Below are 21435 nucleotides of genomic sequence, written 5' to 3'. Positions count from 1 at the left end.
TTTGGGAAATGTCCCTAAATTGCGGCTCAGGTGGCCTGGGGACTCAAGAATGAGAAAAAAATGATGCTAGTACCTCTAAAGTAACAAAGGCGGTCTCAGATGGGCAGATAAGTATATAAGGAATCCTCTGCCTCCAAAACACTGGGTTACATGAGAAGTAGGCCTATTTTAAAAGAAAAAAACGTTCATAATATTTTAAGCTGAGATAAGGCAAATGACATCATTTGTGTGTAAATGCAAGAGAAGTAAAGGATAAAAATCCTGAATTCCCGTGGCTGGTGGCAACACGTTATCCAGAGAGGCAGCATAAAAATGCAATGAGGAAAATCTTGTTTGGGACTTTGTATCTGAGGAAAGGGGAAGCCTGTTTTCTCAAATAGGGAGGGGGTGTAGGCATTTGATTCAACATTCAACCATCAAAACCAAGAATCACCAGTATTGTAGCTACTACTTCCTCTAATCTAGGGTTACTACTAGTCCTACTGCACCAGAATCATTATTATCAAAGGATAACTGGGGATTTTTTTGGGTGCAATTTTTTCAACAAATCATCCAAAACATCTTTAAAAACCTTTTATACACATTGTCTAATTATAATATCAAAATAATGTGCTACAGTTACTTCTGAAGACATAGCACCCTCAAACATGCTCTTGAGTAATATAGAATACATAAAACACAGTTTTTTTTTTTTTTTTTTTTTTTTTTTTTTTTTTTTTTTTTTTTTTTTGAGGATGGAGTTTCACTCTGTTGCCCAGGCTGGAGTCAGTGGCCACAATCTTGGGCTCACCACAACCTCTGCCTCCCAGGTTCAACAATTCTCCTGCTCGCTCCCGAGTAATTGGGTATTACAGGCATGCACCCACCACGGCCCGGCTCAATTTTTATTTTTAGTAGAGACAGGGTTTCTCCATGTGGTCAGGCTGGTCTCGAACTCCTGACCCAGTGATCTGGCCACCTTGGCCTCCCAAAATGCTGGAGATTACAGGCATGAGTCACCGCGCCCAGCCTAAAACTCAGAATTTTAATACTAATTTAAATTGAGTCTATTGAGATAATTCATGTATACATAATTTGCTATGTAGGACACTTTTCCTCTCAAAAAAAGAGTGTATTCTCAATTATAGAGTACCTCAAAAACAGCTCAAAGCAATTATTTTAGTTATTTTCCTGTATTTAACACTCAAGATAAATAATGTACTACTTGAATTGGTTATGATACAGGCATCTAGCAATTATGTCTCCCTGTAGCAAAATGAAATAAACATGAGGAACTAAGAAATGTGCTTCTCTTCTAATAGATAGCAAATGACTGCTTCACATTAGACCCAAAAAATTCCTTGAAAATAATAGCTGCAACCCAAGCCAGTCAAGTAATATTCACCATTCTAGTAGGTTTACATGCATTATTCACTTAAATTTTATCAACAACCTACGGAGGTAGGTATTATTCTTGTATAGATAAGAGATTCAGAAGGCTGGGTGTAGTGTGAGCACCTGTAATCCCAACACTTTGGGAGGCTGAGGCAGGGGGATGACTTGAGCCCATGAGTTTGAGACTAGCCTGGGCAGCATGGTAAGACCCCATCTTTACAAAAAAAAATTTTTAAATTAGTCCAGGTGCTCTGGGGCACACCTATAATCTGAGCATTTTGGGATGCCAAGTGGATTGCTTGAGCCCAGCAGTTTGAGACCAGCCTGGGAAACCAAGCAAAATCCCATCTCTCTACAAAAAAAGTACAACATATTGACCAGGCACCATGATGCACGCTTGTGGTCCCAGCTACCTGAGAGACTAAGGTGGAAGGATCGCTCAAGCCCGGGAGGTTGAGGCTGCGCTAAGCCGTGACTGCGCCGCTGCATGCCAGCCTGGGCGACAGAGCAAGATCCTGTCTTAAAAAAAAAAACAAAAAAGAAATATAAGAAAAAAAAATTCAGAGGGATGATGGTTGTCAAGGTGAGGTGTAACACATTTATTTGAATTTAAAAGAAAGTAACATTTTTTCTGTCTTAAAAATTATATTGATAAGATGTGCTGAAATCTTTAATATATCTATTTTCTCAACTCTTTATCAACAGTCATTTGATACATCTTGAAGAGCTTCTTTTACAAGTCAGGAAGCTTCCAATTCTTCACTTTTGATAAACCTGGAGATTCTTATCAAGTTACTAGTTTTGTATCAGTAAAAATGTTTAACAAATGATTGAATAAACCAATAAAGGGGGAAGAATAGATCAATCCATGCAGAAGAATTCAAAATAATTTATATAGATACCTTGGCTTCACGGAGGTATAGCCACCCTCTCCTTAGTTGTGGGCTATGCATATGACTTCCTTCCAAGGAGTACAGAATGAAAAGTTCAGGAAAGAGCAACTTTATAGTGGAGAAAAGCTAAAAACATTATCTCAGGCAGCTGATAAAAGGTATCCCATCAGGAGGGATAAGCCACACTGATAGTAAGTACTTCAGATGTGACATAATGAAAATGGCACATTACTTCTCTGGTCTTTCTTCCCCAAACCTATAACCCTAGACTAATCATGAGAAAACACATAAGAAAAATCTCAACTGGGGAACATTGTACAAAATACCTGACAGTAACCCCCAAAATTGTCATCAAAAACGAGAAGTCAAGAGTTGCTTAATAGCTAGGTATGGTGGCATATACCTATAGTCACAGCTACTTGGAAGGCTGAGGTGAAAGGCTCACTTGAGTCCAGCAGGTACAGGCTGTAGTGACCTGTGATCGCACCACTGCACACCAGTCTGGGTGACAGGGCAAGACACTATCTTAAATATGAGAGACGGAGAAAGAGAAAGAGAGAAAGAGAGAAAGAGAGAGAGAGAGAGAGAAAGAGAGAGAGACAGAGACAGAGAGACAGAGAGACAGAGAGACAGAGAGAGAGAGAGAGGAGTTGCCTATGGAGACATGACTATTAAATATAATGTGATGAGCAAGGCACAGTGGCTCATGCCTATAATCCCAGCACTTTGGGAGGTCAAGTAGGGAGGACTGCTTGAGGCCAGGAGTTTGAGACCAACTGGGCAACTTAGTAAGACCCCATCTCTAAAAAAATTTAAATACATATACGTATACACATACATATATACATATATATTTATACATATGAAAGATTTTGGAGCAAAATGACGACAGGTAAAAACTAAGGAAATGAGAAAGGGTATGAACTTCAGTTAGTAAAAATGAATTAACATTATTTATTAACTGCAACCAATGAATGATACTAATGTTAGACAGTAATAAAGAACCAAAGTAGAACTAGGATAAGGTAAGAGTAGGGATTCAGGCTTGAATATCTATTCCTAAGTGAACATAGGGAAATGAGAATCATATATATTATTTTTTAGTAAATACAGCTCCTCAAAATGATGCATACATATTTCTTAAAGCTCTAGCTGAAGACAAAACAACTGAATATAAGAAAGATGATATTTTACATGTTAAAAGACAATACGTAATTTTATTTTACTAGGGGCAAACACAATAAGGAGATTAAGAATAACTCCAAAACCAGATTCTTCCTTATGTAACACCTTACCTCACATTCTGAGTAGGATTCCACCTTTCAGAAGGCAGTTCTCCACTCTGTGGGTCATCTACAGGCGGATGAAGAATCGAAATGCATACATCTCCATTCTATGAGACACAAACATTACATTCAGTAAATACTCAAAAAGTAATGTACAAAAAGGGACATTGGTTCTACAGTTTCTTTTATTCCTAGAAACTCTTTTCCATCAAAGGAGAAAACAATTCTGCTTTTATGTTCAACATCAAAGACAAATAATAATTAAGCATTTTTTAAATATAATATTTATTTTGACCAATCTCCAAGGTATATTTTCTAGTGAGAAGACTTACTATTCCTATAGTACAATCCTGATAAAAAATTGACTGGGCCTGGGTGCGGTGTCTCACGCCTGTAATCCTAGCACTTCGGGAGGCCAAGGCGGGTGGATCACCTGAAGTCAGTAGTGTGAGACCAGCATGGCGAAACCCGTCTCTACTAAAAATACAAAAATTGGCTGGGTGTGGTGGCTCACACCTGTAATCCCAGCACTTTGGGAGGCCAAGGTGGGCAGATTACGAGGTCAGGACTTCGAGACCAGCCTGACCAACATGGTGAAACCCCGTCTCTACTAAAAATACAAAAATTAGCCAGGTGTGGTTATGCACCCCTGTAATCCCCAGCTACTCATGAGGCTGGGGCAGGAGAATCGCTTGAACCTGTGAGGTTGCAGTGAGCCAAGATCGCACCAATGCACTCCATCCTGGGCAATGGAGGGAGAGACTCCGTCTCAAAAAACCAAAAAACAAAAATTAGCCGGGTGTGGTGGTGGCATGCGCCTGTAATCCCAGCTACTCGGGAGGCTGAGGCAGGAGAAACGCTTGAACCCGGGAGGCGGAGCTTGCAGTGAGCCGAGATAGTGCTCCAGCCTGGGCAACACAATGAGACTCCATCTTTAAAAAAAAAAAAAGACAAACATAATAAATCAAGATTCAGTTGTCTTAGAAGCAGCCAAATAGATATCCCTTTGTTTTCAGATATATCTGTGCACCTAGAGTACATAAAAAGGAAGAAAAAAAATCTAACCTTGCTTAATATCTACTCAGATAGATGCTATATCAATAACCATGGCTTATATAAACCAAAAATACGCCTCACAGCAAATGTTAACATCCTCAAGATATGGTTAGAATGACTTCCCACTATGGCTATTATATTTTGCTTCATACATTTATACAATTTAATCCACAAGTACATTTAGGTTAATTCATACACATAGGGATTGCCTACCATATGCAATACAGAACACAATTCAATAGAAAAGACAAAGTTGGGTAAAATACAGTGACTTATCTCTTGGGACTTAGCCTAACACGGAAGGTAAGATTTATTTATTTATTTAATTTCTTTCTGTCTTTAGAGACGGGAGTCTCACTATGTTACCTAGGCTGTAATGCAGTGATTATGCATAAGCACAATCACGGTGCACTGCAGCCACTAACTCCTGGCCTCAAGTGATCCTCCCACCTCAGTAGTCCCATAGCTGGGACTCTAGGGTGTGTTACTACACATGACTTAAGATTTACATTTGTAAAAAACTGGAGGTATAACTACATAAAGTACAAAAATCTTACATATACAACCCAACTTTAGACACATAGAAACTATATGAATATATATGTAACCATTATCAATATAAAACATTTTAAAAATAAAATTAATACAAAATATTATATTCTAAAACATTGCCTTATGGTTAGATACCATAAGGCATGTAAAAAGTTACTACAGAAAAAAGGAGAGGCCACGCACAGTGGCTCACACCTGCAATCCCAGCACTTTGGGAGGCCGAGGTGGGCAGATCACAAGGTCAGGAGTTCGAGACCAGCCTGGCCAATATGATGAAAAAAACCCGTCTCTACTAAAAATACAAAAATTAGCTGGGCGTGGTGGCACCTGTAATCCCAGCTACTCAGGAGGCTGAGGCAGGAGAAGAATCCCTTGAACCCGGGAGGCAGAGGTTGCAGGGAGCCAAGATCGCGCCACTACACCCCAGCCTGGGCGGCAGAGCGAGACTCTGTCTCAAAAAAAATAAATAAATAAAAAGAAGAGAGCCGGGCATGGTGGCTCACACCTGTAATCTCAGCACTTTGGGAAGCCAAGGCGGGTGGATCACCTGAGATCAGGAGTTCAAGACCAGCCTGACCAACATGGAGAAACCCCATCTCTACAAAAAAATACAAAATTAGCCAGGCGTGGCGGTGCATGCCTGTAATCCCAGCTACTCGGGAGGCTGAGGCAGGCGAATCACTTGAACCTGGGAGGCGGAGGTTACGGTGAGCAGAGATTGCACCATCGCACTCCAGTTTGGGCAACAAGAGCAAAATTCCATCTCAAAACATAAAAAAGAAAAGAGAAACTTGGTATATTTGGGCAGTGAATGCATGGGAGGTGGGGTGGAAGATAAAAGGATTTGTCGTTGAGGAAGCTTTGAGATGAGCTTTCCTTTAACAGTAACAATTTAAACAACCTATGGGAAATGTAGAAATGAGTTTTTCTGGCCGGGTGTAGTGGCTCACACCTGTAATCCCAGCACTTTGGGAGGCCGAGGTGGACAAATCACCTGAGGTCAGGAGTTCGAGACCAGCCTGACCAATATGAAACTACGTCTCTACTAAAAATACAAAAACTAGTCGGGCGTGGTGGCATGCACCTGTAATCAGGTGGCTGAGACAGGAGAATCACTTGAACCCGGGAGGCGGAGGTTGCAGTGAGCTGAGATTGCGCCATTGCACTCCAGCCTGGGCAACAAAAGCGAAACTCCGTCTTAAAAAAAAAAAAAAAAAAAAGAGTTTTCTGGAAAATAAGCCAACACTATAAATAGTAGAATACAATTTGCTTGGGTACTTGTATTTGTTTTCTATTGCTACTATAATAAAATACCACAAACTTGGTGTAAACATCACAAACTTGTAATTTTACATTTCTGTAGGTCAAAGTCTATCATGTCTCTCACAGGACTAAAATCAATGTGTTGACAGCACTGCATTCCCTTCTAGAGGCTCTAAGAGAAGTCCCTTTCCTTGCTCTTTCTAGCTACTAAACGCCAATCTTTTCCCTTGGACTTCCCTCTTCTATTTTCAAAGCAATGTCAATGTCTCATTTTTCTGGGCCCTTCTTCCAAAGTCACATCTCCTCTAACTAATTTTATGCCTCCCTCTTACACTATTAAGGACTCTTGTGATTACATTGGGCTCCCCTGGATAATCCAGAATAATCTCCCTATTTTAAGGTCAGCTGATTAACAACTTTAACTTCTCTTTGACATAGAACCTAAAATTCACAGGTTCCAGGGATTAGCATGTGAACATTTTGGGGGAACCATTATTCTACCTACCTCAGCCTTGTTTTGATGAAGAATAGAGCACAAAAATTAGGCCACAGGGTCAGGCGCAGTGGCTTACGCCTGTAATCCCAGCACTTTGGGAGGCCGAGGCGGGCAGATCATGAGGTCAGGAGATCGAGACCACCCTAGCTAACACGGTGAAACCCCGTCTCTACTAAAAATAAAAAAATTAGCTGGGCGTGGTGGCGGGCACCTGTAGTCCCAGCTACTCAGGAGGCTGAGGCAGGAGAATGGCGTGAACATGGAAGGCGGAGCTTGCAGTGAGCTGAGATGGCACCACTGCACTCCAGCCTGGGCGACAGAGCAAGACTCCGTCTCAAAAAAAAAAAAAAAAATTAGGCAACCAAGGAATGTTACTTGGTTCAGAGCATAATACATATTTAAAAAACAAACAAAAAAACACAACCTTCTTAGTAGTGGAATGAACTGAACAGATTTGCATTTCAAAATGACATATTATTAGAAAATAGGCATCCAAATTGACACAGACAATTGATTTGACAAAATCTAACACTCTTGGCCGAGCGCGGTGGCTCAAGCCTATAATCCCAGCACTTTGGGAGGCCGAGACAGGCGGATCACGAGGTCAGGAGATCAAGACCATCCTGGCTAACACGGTGAAACCCCATCTCTACTAAAAAATACAAAAAAATTAGCCGGGCGAGGTGGTGGGCACCTGTAGTCCCAGCTACTCGGGAGGCTGAGGCAGGAGAATGGCGTGAACCCAGGAGGCGGAGCTTGCAGTGAGCTGAGATCTGGCCACAGCACTCCAGCCTGGGCAGCAGAGCGAGACTCCGTCTCAAAACAAAACAAAACAAAACAAACAAACAAACAAACAAAAAAATCTAACACTCTTTCATGAGAAAAACAATCAGAAAGCTATAACTAGATGGGAATTATCTTAACATGATAAAGGGCATTTATTAAAAACCCACAGCTGCCAGGCGCTGTGGCTCACGCCTGTAATCCCAGGACTTTGGAAGACCGAGGCAGGCAGATCACCAGGTCAGGAGATCAAGACCATCCTGGCTAACACGATGAAACCCCATCTCTACTAAAAATACAAAAAATTAGCCGGGCGTGGTGGCAGGTGCCTGTAGTCCCAGCTACTCGGGAGGCTGAGGCAGGAAAATGGCGCGAACCCGGGAAGCGGAGCTTGCAGTGAGCCAAGATCGTGCCACTGCACTTCAGCCTGGGCAACAGAGCGAGACTCGGTCTCAAAAAAGAAAGAAAGAAAGAAAGAAAACTACAAAACAGTGCTCAAATAAATTTTAAAAGACCTGAAAAACCATAGAGTTGTGATATTAAGATGGTTCTATTCCCCAATTTGATTTACAGATTCATTCAATACAATCCTTATCAAATCCTACTTCCCGTTTTACAGTTATTGACAAGGTAATCCTAAAATTCACACAGCAATTTAAGGGACCCAAAGAGCCAAAACAATTTGGAAAAAGAAAAGGTTGAAGGATTCACACTTCCTAATTTTAAAAATTACTACAGAGACAACCATGTTGTTCAGTACTGGCATAATGACAGACATATAAGGCAATGGAACATAATTTAGAAGTGAGAGTCCAGAAATAATCCAATACATTGATGGCCAATTGATTTTGACAAGGATGCCAAGTCCATTCAATGGGGAAAAAAACAGACTCTTCAATAAATGGTGGTGGGACAACTGGATTTCTACAAACAAAAAAATGCAACTGAACTCCTACCTTATGTCATATACAAAAATTAACTGAAAACAGATCAAAGACTTGGAAATAACTGCACTTCATTAAAATGGAAAACTTTTATGCATCTAAAGGACATTATCAAGAAAGTGAAAAGGCAATCTATAGAATGGGAGAAAACATTTGCAAATCATATATCTGATAAGGCTTTAATATATATAAGGAATTCCTAAAACTCAGTAACAAAAAGATATCCATTTCAATAATAGGGAAGGCCAGGTGCAGTGGCTCATGCCTGTAATTCCACCACTGTGGGAGGCTGAGCAGGGAGGACTCCTTGAGGCCAGGAGTTCAAGACCAGCCTGGGTGACATAAAGAGACAAGATCTCACTCTGTCTCTCAGCCTGGAGTGCAGTGGTGCAATCTCAGCTCACTGCAGCCTCTACCTCCCAGGCTCAAGTGATCCTTCCACTTCAGCCTCCCAAGTGGCTGGGACCACAGATGAGAGCCACCAAATGTGGATAATTTTAATTTTTTTTTTTTTTTTTTTTTTTGGAGACGGAGTCTCGCTCTGTCGCCCAGGCTGGAGTGCAGTGGCCAGATCTCAGCTCACTGCAAGCTCCGCCTCCCGGGTTTACACCATTCTCCTGCCTCAGCCTCCAGAGTAGCTGGGACTACAGGCACCCGCCACCACGCCCAGCTAGTTTTTTGTATTTTTTTAGTAGAGACGGGGTTTCACCGTGTTAGCCAGGATGGTCTCGATCTTCTGACCTCGTGATCCGCCCATCTCAGCTTCCCAAAGTGCTGGGATTACAGGCTTGAGCCACCGTGCCCAGCCTAAATTTTTTTATAGAGATGGAGTTGCGCTGTTACTCAGGCTTGTCTTGACTCCTGAGCTCAAGCAATCCTTCCACCTTGGCCACACAAACTGCTGAGATTACAGGTGTGAGCCACCACACCTGGCCCCCCAAAATTTTACTAATTAGTCAGGTGTGGTGGCACACACTTGTAGTCCCAGCTACTTGGGAGGCTGACATGGGAGGACTGCTTGAGCCCAGGAGTTTGAGGCTGCAGTGAGCCGTGATTGGGCCACTCCAGCCTGGAACAGAGCAAGACCCCATTCCCCAAAAATAAACGAAAATTAAAATGAGCTAGGACAGACATTTCTCCAAAGAAGATATACAAATGGCCAATAAGCACATGAAAAGATGCTCAACATAAGCCATGTGGGTAATGCAAAGCAAAACCACAATAAGCTACCACTTCACACCAACTTAGGATAGCTATATTTTATCCTACTTTTCTTAATATAGAGATGGGGATCTTGCTATGTTGCTCAGGCTGGCCTCAAACTCCTAGCCTCAAGCAATCCTCCTGCCTTGACCTTTAAAGTGCTGAAATTACAGATGTGAGCCACTGCACCTAGCCTTTTTTTAAAAAAAGGAAAATAACAAGTGTTGGTAAGGATGTAAAGAAACTGGAACACACACTGCTGGTGGGAATGTAAACAGTTCAGCTGCGATGGGAAAAAAGTTTGACAGTCCATTTAAAAGATGGCTGGGCACAGTGGATCACATGCCTGTAATCCCAGCACTAATAGGAAAATGGGTTAAAAAAAGAAGAAAGAAAAAGTCAGCTGGGTGCAGTGGCTCACACCTGTAATCCCAGCAGTTTGGGAGGCCAAGGCACGTGAATCACTTGATGCCAGGAGTTCTAGATCAGCCTGACAAAATCCCGTCTCTACTAAAAATGCAAAAAATAGCTGGGTGTGGTGGTGCACATTTGTAATCCCTGCTACTTGGGTGGTAGGGGCATGAGAATAGCTTGGACCCAGGAGGCAGAGGTTGCAGTGAACTGAGATCCTGACACTGCACCCCAGCCTGGGCAACAGAGCGAGACTCTGTCTCAAAAAATTAATATATAAATACATAAATAAAAATTAAACACAGAATTCTCATTTAACCCCACAATTGCACTCCTAGGTATGTAACCCAAAGAACTGAAAACAGGTACTCAAGAAGTACATGCACATGCGTGTTCAGAGCAGCACTATTCACATATACAAAAGGGAAAAATAATCCAATGTGTGTCCATCAAAAGATGAATGTAGAAACAAATTGTGGTATATCTACATAATGCAATATTCTTCAGCCATGAAGAGGAATGAAGTACTGATATATACTACAAGGTGGATGAATCTCCAAAATATTGTGCTGAGTGAAACATACTATATGACTCTATTTATACTAAATATCCAGAATATGTAAATCTATAGAGACAGAAAGCAGATTAGTGGTTGCCAGAGATTAAGGGAATATGGGAACAGAGAGAAATTACTTAATATGTAGTGTATTTTAAGTTGGAGTGATGGAAATGCTTTGCCACTACAGAGGTATTAATAGTAGTTGTACAACATTATGAACGTACTTAATGCTATTGAATTGTTTGATTATTTATTTATGAATAAATGAACAATACAGTCTTGCTCTGTGACCCAGGCTGTTACAGTAGCATGATTATAGCTCACTGCAACTTCGAACTCTTGGGCTCCAGGGATCTCCCTGACAATTGTTTACTTTAAATGATTAATGTTATGTATGTGAATTTCATCTCAATAAATTCTTTTTTTGGGAGGGGAAGTTATTGGACTCTAGAATGGGGATTCTAAAAGATAAAATGAAGAATTATCTAGCCTACACCCCATCCAAATCCAATTAAATAACAATTTCCAGGGTTCTTTTTAATAACTTCTCCACATGATTCTGATATATGGCCAAATTTGGGCATGTCAATACTTAGGAAACCTTTTCCCTATACCTTAAAATGTTAAGAGAAAATGCGTAAGATCTGTAAATCCAAGAATTACATAAATATGCATAAAATTCTGCTTGTGACAAGTTATTTACACACCAGAGCTCAGCTCTGAAAAGTACAAATTGGCCGGGCGCGGTGGCTCACGCCTGTAATCCCAGCACTTTGGGAGGCCGAGACGGGCGGATCACGAGGTCAGGAGATCGAGACCATCCTGGCTAACACGGTGAAACCCCGTCTCTACTAAAATACAAAACTAGCCGGGCGAGGTGGCGGGCGCCTGTAGTCCCAGCTACTCGGGAGGCTGAGGCAGGAGAATGGCGTAAACCCGGGAGGCGGAGCTTGCAGTGAGCTGAGATCTGGCCACTGCACTCCAGTCCGGGCGATAGAGCGAGACTCCGCCCCAAAAAAAAAAAAAAAAAAAAAAAAAAAGTACAAATTTAGTGGCCTAAATACTAACATGTTCTAAATGATGGCTAATGTACCATAAAGATAAGCCTATAATGTATATTCCCATAGAGCAACTTATCTTTTCAAAAAAGCTCCATCCTATGTTCTACAACACACTAGTAACTATTAATAAAATAATCATCAACTTTTCTCTGAACTTTCCCCTCAATTTTGTAATGAACCCAAAACTGCTCTAAAATTAATGTCTATTATTAAAATGTTTAAGTACTAAGGAACAGTGAAATTCTATGTGTTGCCGTATCTGTAAAGTCTGTAGTAAAGAAAGTGTTATATGAACTCTCATTGTAATACAGTTTGTGAAAAATATGGTGCTCATTACTTGTCTACTTTTTAACAATATGACCAGAATGTAACCAGTAACATATATATTAAGGCTCACTAAACACAGTGCAAAGCAGAAAGGAAACAGATTGTGTAGTACAATCACTGATGACAAATTCCTATCAAATTTCCTTAGATTTCCCTTGATACTAATGAATTTCACAAACATGGTAATGATGAAAATATAAATATATATACACACACACATACATATACACAGTTCACTGCAGCCTCAACCTTCGAGGCTCAAGTGACGCTCTCACCTCAGCCTTCCAAGTAGCTGGGACTACAGGCATGTGCCACTATGCTTGGCGAACCTGCCTCAGCTTCCCCAAATGCTGGGATTATAGGCATAAGAAACTGTGCCCAGCCAACAACAACAAAAGTTTTGCAGCTTTAACTCAAAGGAGAAGACAACTTTAAAATAAATTCACTCATGTAACACAGCAGTTATTTACAACTTTTGGGGGCTGCAGTAATTTATCTATACATATATTTAACAAACTGTGACCAAAGCACTTGTCTTTTTTTTATTTTTTTATTTTTGAGACAGAGTCTCACTCTGTTGCCCAGGCTGGAGTGCAGTGGTGCGATCTTGGCTCACTGCAACCTCCGCCTCCTGGGTTCAAGCGATTCTCATGCCTCAGCCTCTCGAGCAACTGGGATTACAGGTATGCACCACCATGCCCAGCTAATTTTTTCTATTTTCAGTAGAGGTGGGGTTTCACTGTGTTGGCCAGGCTAGTCCTAAAGTCCTGGCCTCAAATGATCTGCCTATCTTGGCCTCCCAAAGTGCTAGGATTACAGGCGTGAGCCACCACACCTGACCACGCCTGTCTTTTTAAAAACATGACAAAAGAGCCGGGTGCAGTGGCTCATGCCTGTAATCCCAGCACTTTGGGAGGCAGAGGCAGGTGGATCACGAAGTCAGGAGTTCGAGACCAGCCTGGCCAAGATAGTAAAACCCCGTCTCTACTAAAAATACAAAAATTAGCCAGGCACGGTGGCGGGCACCTGTAATCTCAGCTACTCAGAAGGCTGAGGCAGGAGAATCGCCTGAACCCGGGAGGCAGGGGTTGCAGTGAGCCGAGATCGCGCCATTGCACTCTAGCCTGGGTGACAGAGCAAGACTCCATCTCAAAACAACAACAATAAAAACATGACATAAAAAACTATTTTCAGCCAGATGGGGTCTCTAGATCTCTATTACCACAAATACCAACACTGGCCCTCAAAAATTTCAATTCTGATACCATTTCCATACTGCTGTGAAGGTTAATAATCACGTGAGAAGAGTTTCTTGTGATTCCTTTGACAACATCAAATTTACTTCCTAAATATGATTTTTCACTTCTTCCCCTACCCCCACCCTCCCCACAAGACGGCGTCTTGCTCTGTTGTTCAGGCTGGAGTGCAGTGGCACGATCTCAGCTCACTGCAACCTCCGCCTACTGGGTTCAAGCAATTCTCTTGCCTCAGCCTCCTGAGTAGCTAGGATTACAGGCACCCGTCACCACGCCTGGTTAATTTTTGTATTTTTAGTAGAGACAGAGTTCTACCATGTTGGCCAGGCTGGTTTCAAACTGCTGACCTTGTGATCTGCCTGCCTCGGCCTCACAAAGTGCTGGGATTAATCACAGGCATATGAGCCACTGAGCCTGGCCTTAGCTCGATCTCAGCTCACTGCAACCTCCGCCTCCTGGGTTCAAGCCGATTCTCCTGCCTCATCCTGCTGAGTAGCTGGGATTACAGGCGCATGACCACACCCGGCCGATGTTTGTATGTTTAGTAGAGACGGGGTTTCACCATGTTGACCAGGCTATATAATTTTATCAATCCCAACACTTTGGGAGGCTGAGGCAGGTGGATCACCTGAGGTCAGGAATTCGAGACCAGCCTGGCCAATGTGGTGAACCCCCCCCTCCCCCCCCACTAAAAATATAAAATTAGCCAGGTGTGGTGGCACAAGCCTGTAATCCCAGTTACTTGGAAGGCTCAGGCAGGAGAATCGCTTGAACCTGGGAGGTGGAGGATGCAGTGAGCCAAGATCATGCCATTGCACTACTCCGTCTCAAAAAAAAAAAAAAAAAAACAAAATACAAAAAACAAAAAAAAAAAAACCATTCTGTAATCTTTTTCGTTGCAATATGGTTTTGCAGTGGTCTCATTTTTTCATAGCAGCATCCCAAGCATTGAAATTGCTTTAGATTTTTGCCATCTTAGTCATGCATCAGTTCTTTTTTTTGGCCCTGTGGATGTTGGAAGTACCTTTGCTCCAGAAACTGAGCTAACATCACCTTTAAATTGCTTTTATTTTATTTATTTATTTGTTATTTTGAGAGAGAATCTCTGTCACCCAGGCTGGAGTGCAGGGGGGGCGATTTCGGCTAACTGAAACCTCCACCTCTTGGATTCAAGCGATTCTCCTGTCTTGGCTTCCTGGGTAGCTGGGACTGGAGGTGTGCACCACCACACCCGGCTAATTTTTGTATTTTTAGTAGAGACAGTGTTTCACCATGTTGGCCAGACTGGCCTCGAACTTCTGACCCCAAGTGATCCACCTGCCTTGGCCTCCCAAAGTGCTGGGATTACAGGGTGAGCCACTATTCCCGGCCACCTTTAAATTGCTTTTAGGCAAGAAATGGAGAACCCACTCTAGGGTCTTGAATTTGGAGTTCCATATAAATGAACACACTGCGGTAGCTGTGTCATTTTCCACAGTCTGTTTTTTATATAAGACATCTTAATTTTTCTTTTTCAGACAGAACAGACTGGTACGAAATGATATATAGTTTTCTTTTTAGAAATAAGCTTTCTAAATATTGTTTAATATTTGACACAATATAAATAAACAGTGAATACACTGTTCTGTGTAACAATATTATCTTCCTTTTGTAGGAAAGAGTCTGTAGAAATAATTCATTGTTTCCTAAGTTCAAACTGAGTTCAGTATGCACAGAAGTATTTTGATATCTCTCTTAGTACATTTGGGTTGCTACAGCAAAATAACTTAGACTGGGTAATATACTAACAACAGAAATTTATTGCTCACAATTCTGGAGGCTGCGAAGTCCAAGACCAAGCCACCAGCACATTTGGTCTGTTGAGGGCTTTTCACAGATGGCGCCTGTTTTGTTGCATCCTTATGGGAGAAGAGGCAAGGCAGTTCTCTCTTGCCTCTTTCATAAGGATGCTAATACCATTCATGGGTGACACCAAAATCCAGACCATAACAATGTTCCCATCTAATAATTAAAGGTTTTTGCCTTTACAATTATGTAGTGTATATATAGATATTAGATGGCAAGAGAGAAGTGAGAAGGACCAAGCTTTTGTCTTGCAATTGACAGCTAACTACTTTTGTTTTTGTTTTTTTGAGATGGAGTCTCGCTCTGTCACCCAAGCTGGAGTGTGGTGGTGTGATCTTGGCTCACTGCAACCTCCACCTCCCTTCAAGCAATTTTTCTGCCCAAACCTCCTGAGTAGCTGGCACTACAGGCGTGCACCACCACGCCTGGCTAAGTTTTGTATTTTTAGTAAAGACGGGGTTTCACTATACTGGCCTGGCTGGTCTGGAACTCCTGATCGTGATCCTCCTATCTCAGCCTCCCAAAGTGCTGGGGTTACAGGCGTAAGCCACCGCACCCAGCAGAGAGTTAATTACTCTTAAAGCCATATACATACTGTTGCCATCTCAGTTATCTAATTCCCAAACATCTCTCAAAAAAGAAACAAACAAAAAAAATAGGATAAAGGAGTCTTTGACAGGAACAAAGTGTAGGTAAGCAATTACACTCCCCTTTCCACTTTTTTTTTCAGTACATAGGCTATTTAGTTCTTTCGAGATTTACCATTAGATCATGAAATACAATTTTCCCCCATATTCATAATGAATTTTTCTACAATAAAATGCATGCATATCCCATAAATGTGTAGGTATTTTTCAAACACAAATGTTTTGTTTTTAAAGAAGTGACAGGCCGAGTGTGGTGGCTCACGCCTGTAATCTCAGCACTTTGGGAGGCTGAGGTGAGGAGTTGGAGACTGGCAGATACAGAGAATCACAACTTATCAGAGCAGAAACCCAGGAGGAGAAAATTCCATCAGTCCCGGCGTACAAAAACCTGAACTATATAATTGACAAAATGCTAGAGGCCCAGTATAGACAAACCTCAGAGTAAAAAACTCCAGTCCCTTTAGTTAGTGGGTACCCCTGTATTTTTTTGAGTTTTACCTCCTAGAGTTCTACCAGGTTTTCACAGTGACTATAGGTCAAACAACCCCTTGTGTTCTGGCAGCAGGAGGGGAAAGGAAACCACTTTAAAATAAGTCAGGGCTGGGTGCGGTGGCTCACACCTGTAATCCCAGAACTTTGGGAGGTCGAGGCAGGCAGACCACTTGAGGTCAGGAGTTTGAGATCAGCCTAGCCAACACATCAAAACCCCATCTCTACTAAAACCACAAAAATTAGCCAGCCTCCCAGCTACTCAGGAGGCTGAGGCATGAGAATTGCTTGAACCCAGGAGGCAGAGGTTGCAGTGAACCAAGACTGCTCCACCGCACTACAGACTGGGAGACAGAGCAAGACTCTGTCTCAAAAAAAAAAAAAAAAAAAAAAGTCAGAATGTTCTGTTCTTTTTAACAAGGTCTGTCCTCAGGAGAAATTACTTAACTACAAACCTGCCCAAGTTTTATCACAGCCTATATGACCTGGAAGAAGTGTAAAGCCCAACTCCAGCCACGTCAAGCCATCTAGAAATGGACAGAGCTGGCAGGCAGAAAATAAGTAAAGACATAGCTGAACTCAGCAACACCATTCGTCAAGTGTATATAATGAGCATTATAGACTACTACACCCGTAACTGCAGATTACACGTTGTTCTTGAGCTCACATGAAACTTGCATGAAGATATACTACATCTTGACAAATATTTAAAAATAGAAATCATACAATGTCTGCTTTCAGATCACAGTGGAATTTAACTGGAAGTCCCCAACAGAAAGATACCTGCAAAATCCCCAAAACATTTGGAGATTTAAAAACACACTTATAGAATAGTAGGCCGGGCACAGTGGCTCACGCCTTAATCCCAGAACTTTGGGAGGCCAAGGTGGGTGGATCACGAGGTCAGGAGTTCAAGACCAGCTTGGCCAACATGGTGAAACCCCATCTCTACTAAAAATACAAAAATGAGCTGGGCATGGTGGCATGTGCTTGTAATCCCAGCTACTCGGGAGGCTGAAGCAGGAGAATTGCTTGAACCGGGAGGCAGGAGGCAGAGGTAGCAGTGAGCAAGACTGTGCCACTGCACTCCAGCCTGAGCTACAGAGCGAGACTGTCTCAAAAACAAATAAACAAACAAACAAAACACACACACTTCTAGAATAGTAAAGAGTAGCCTCAAAAGAAAAAAACTAGTGGACCCTAATATATCATCCTGAGAAACAGAATGCATTATTTTAGTATCCTTATGGATTAGCCCAAAGCTAAGTACGTTTCATCAACAAAAGCTAGAAATGCTTTCCCCAGGCATGTGCACTTGTCTAGTAGAAGAACCTCACATTGAATTTATTCCAAAAGAGGCTCTCAAATGTTCAGCAGCAATTCCTAAAATGAGGTCAGTCCAAATGTAATGGGATAAATCCTGCTCCCCCCACCAAAAGCTGAATCTCTTATCATAGGAACAGGTGACCCCTGCTGTGAAGTTAGAGGATAGGCATACAAATAAATGTATATGACATTATCTACTAACTTTTTTAAATGAATGTGTTAAACACGTGTATTATAACTCTAGCAATGAGCAGCAAAAGTCTAAAGTCCAAATCCTTAACTGGAATATACACAAGGTATTTTAAAACTACACTAATGTTAAATAATTAATCCAGAAACTGTTAACTGAAGTGCAAAATCATTAATATTTCTCTATGGCTACAACAGCCAAACTATCAAAGTGTGCTGGGACAGACAGGCTATTTTATTTAAAAAAAAATTTTTTTTTATTATTATTATACTTTAAGTTCTAGGGTACATGTGCATAATGTGCAGGTTTGTTACATATGTATACTTGTGCCATGTTGGTGTGCTGCACCCATCAACTCGTCAGCACCCATCAACTCGTCATTTACATCAGGTATAACTCCCAATGCAATCCTTCCCCCCTCTCCCCTCCCCATGATAGGCCCCGGTGTGTGATGTTCCCTTCCCGAGTCCAAGTGATCTCATTGTTCAGTTCCCACCTATGAGTGAGAACATGCGGTGTTTGGTTTTCTGTTCTTGCGATAGTTTGCTGAGAATGATGGTTTCCAGCTGCATCCATGTCCCTACAAAGGATACAAACTCATCCTTTTTTATGGCTGCATAGCATTCTATGGTGTATATGTGCCACATTTTCTTAATCCAGTCCAGACAGGCTATTTTAAAGTACTCACTTAAAAAAAAAAAAATCTTCAGAGAAATTTATGATGGATGTCTCTTACCTCATAAATGTTGGGGTGCCACATTTTGGTCAAGAATCTGAAGGTAGGTGGTGAATAGGGGTAGTCAATAGGAAATTTAATATGTGCCTGAAAAGAAAAAAAATGAAATGCTGATAAATGAGACTATAACTTATTCATCTGCCTAATAATTCACCCTACTATACCCCACAGAAACAAAGCTCCTTTCACAGAGTAAACTCTTGAGATTAAAGTAGTTCAGACATACTTTGTTATCCCCAGTGCCAGGGTCATCAGTATGTTCTTACAGCACCCCTTCAAATATTTATAAAAGGTTATCTTTTTTTTTTTTTCCCAGACGGAGTCTCACTCTGTTGCCAGGCTAGAGTGCAGTGACGTGACCTCAGCTCACTGCAACCTCTGCCTCCCGGGTTCAAGCGATTCTCCTGCCTCAGCCTCCTGAGTAGCTGGGACTACAGGCGTACGCCACCACGCCCAGGTAATTTTTGCATTTTTAGTAGAGACGGGTTTCACCATGTTGGCCAGGATGGTCTCAATCTCTTGACCTCGTGATCTACCTGCCTCAGCCTCCCAAAGTGCCTGGATTACAGGCGTGAGCCACCGCGCCCGGCCCCTATAAAAGGCTATTTTAAGTCACCAAAACTCACACACTCACTCACATACACATATATAAATACAGTTTTAACTTAGCTCACGAGTGAAAAACAATACTCTGTACAAATATATTTTATTTTTATAACAAAATAATCTAATTTTAGGGTACACAATATGGAACAATGGTGTTTTTCTTTTTACTCACATAATTTAACTGTCATTCTATCACCCAGAAATAATAAATGCTGACACTGCTGATTTCCCTTACAAAACTTATTTTTAAAAACTTCAACATACTGTATTTTGTATTCTGCTTTTTTCACCTATATCACATTGTAAACATTTTTTTTACATCATGAAATATTCTCTCTGCATGGGTGACTGATAGTATCTGCATTACACTCCATCAAATGTATACCTAGATGAACCATTTTATAAAACTATTTCCTTATTTTGGGCATTTGGGTTGTTTCTCACACCTTTGCTGTTATAAATCCTGCTGCAGTGAATGTCCTTTGCAGTATCCCCATATTTTAAGTATGAAGAAATCCAGAAAACCTGACAAGTTCTCTCTTCCATAAAAGCAATGGGAAAATTGCCAAAAATTGTAAGCATCAACATTTTCAGAATTCCAAAAAATAACCAGAGGCTTGCAACAATTCAAGGAGTAGATATTTAAAGAAAATGGCTGACATTCAGTAAGAACATCAAGCTACGTGGTTTTAACTTACCCTAATCCAATCTCCTATACTCTAGCTGTGCAGCAGCCTTAAAACACATTCAAAGTAAAAACCAAGGAAGCTGACAGGCCCTGGAGAGGATAGAATGGCCTGGCATTTCGCCAAAGCCTTACTCCCAGAGAATTGTCATTAGTTGACCTTTCTAGTGGTTCCCTAGAAAACTCCACTTGCAAGGCTGTCTACATGTGATCGGATTTGGAGCTTGGCCAATGTGAAAATGTTTTCCCTGGTAGCTTTGTTGAAAACAATGGCAGGCAACTATTTAACCTTAAAGGTACCTAAGGCAGTGGAAAATACAAAACAGACTACCCAAAAAAACTTAAAGGAAAAGCTGGGCTGGGCTAAGAGTTGTCCGTATGGTTCTGAAAAGCTCTGACAAATTATTGTGAGTCTATAAGACCATGACAATGTTTAGGGCTATGCACATGCCCAGTGCTATGTGCATGCTCAGGAAAGCCCTAAGAAGGCCCTAACTTTATACCTCTGGCTTACCCTGAGAATGTATGCAACCAGAAAGTAAAGAGTTTGCAACTGCCTGTCTGAATTAAGTTGAAGGCATGCAATGACACATATGCAGAGCCTCTCCACAAATTCCAGTAACTGGTTCTAGAAAATCAAGGAAATCTCTGTTCAATCATTACCTGACCACTAAGCTGAGTGGAGAATTCACTGGCCACACATAACAAATAATACCACATTATATAATTAGGTAAGATAAGTCACTAAGCAAGTCAACAGTAATTACAACAGCAGCAGCAATGGTAACAACAAAAACCCTGGGGAAGAGGAGAATTGGATTTCTGCAGGTGTCACTGTATATTATTTAAATTTCTAGTTTTCAGTAAAATATTACAAGGTATGAAGTAAAACAAAAGTATGGTCCATACAACAGGACAAAAAAAAAAACAATCAATAGAAACTGGAAACCTAAGTATTAAAGTTACTAGGCAAAGACTAAATAAGCTTATCTTTAAACCTTTAAACATTTCAAAGGACTAAAGAAAATCATGGCTAAATAACTTAAAGGAAAGCATGAGAATGGTATCTCACCCATAACTGAATATCAATAATGAGATAAATTATTTTTAAAAATCTACATAAAGTGGTGGCTCATGCCTGTAATCCCAACACTTTGGAAGGCTGAGGCAGGTGGATCCCTTGAGCCCAGAATTTCAGACAAGCCTAGGCAAGGTGGCGAGACCCTATCTCTACAAAAAATTTAAAAATCAGTCGGGTACGGTGGTGAATCTGTGGTCCCAGCTACATAAGAGGCCGAGGTGGGAGGATCACTTGAGCCCAGGAGGTTGGGGCTGCAGTGGGCTATGATCATACCACTGCACTCAGGGCTGGGCTACAGAGGAAGACCCTGTCTCAAAAAAAAAAAAGAAAAGAAAATAAAGGGGGTGGGTGTGGGAGGGGGAAGAC

At 41.4% G+C, this 21435-nt stretch overlaps 1 protein-coding gene across 1 annotated transcript in view; it reads right to left on the bottom strand.

The window, feature by feature from the left end:
- Window positions 1-21435, bottom strand: part of UBE2R2 (ubiquitin conjugating enzyme E2 R2) — a 62883-nt gene that overhangs the window by 15633 nt on the left and 25815 nt on the right. Inside the window, exons 2-3 of the mRNA XM_017892091.1 lie at window positions 18698-18784; window positions 3563-3660 (exon numbers count right to left, since the gene is read on the bottom strand). Of these exons, the coding sequence (XP_017747580.1) occupies window positions 3563-3660; window positions 18698-18784 (185 nt within the window). The remainder of the gene's footprint in view (window positions 1-3562; window positions 3661-18697; window positions 18785-21435) is intronic.

This window comes from Rhinopithecus bieti, unplaced genomic scaffold (assembly GCF_001698545.2).
Source record: "Rhinopithecus bieti isolate Rb0 unplaced genomic scaffold, ASM169854v2 scaffold_22042, whole genome shotgun sequence".
Classification (NCBI taxonomy): domain Eukaryota; kingdom Metazoa; phylum Chordata; class Mammalia; order Primates; family Cercopithecidae; genus Rhinopithecus; species Rhinopithecus bieti.
Note: the sequence above shows the minus strand (reverse complement) of the source record. Positions and strands in the feature narration are given on the sequence as shown.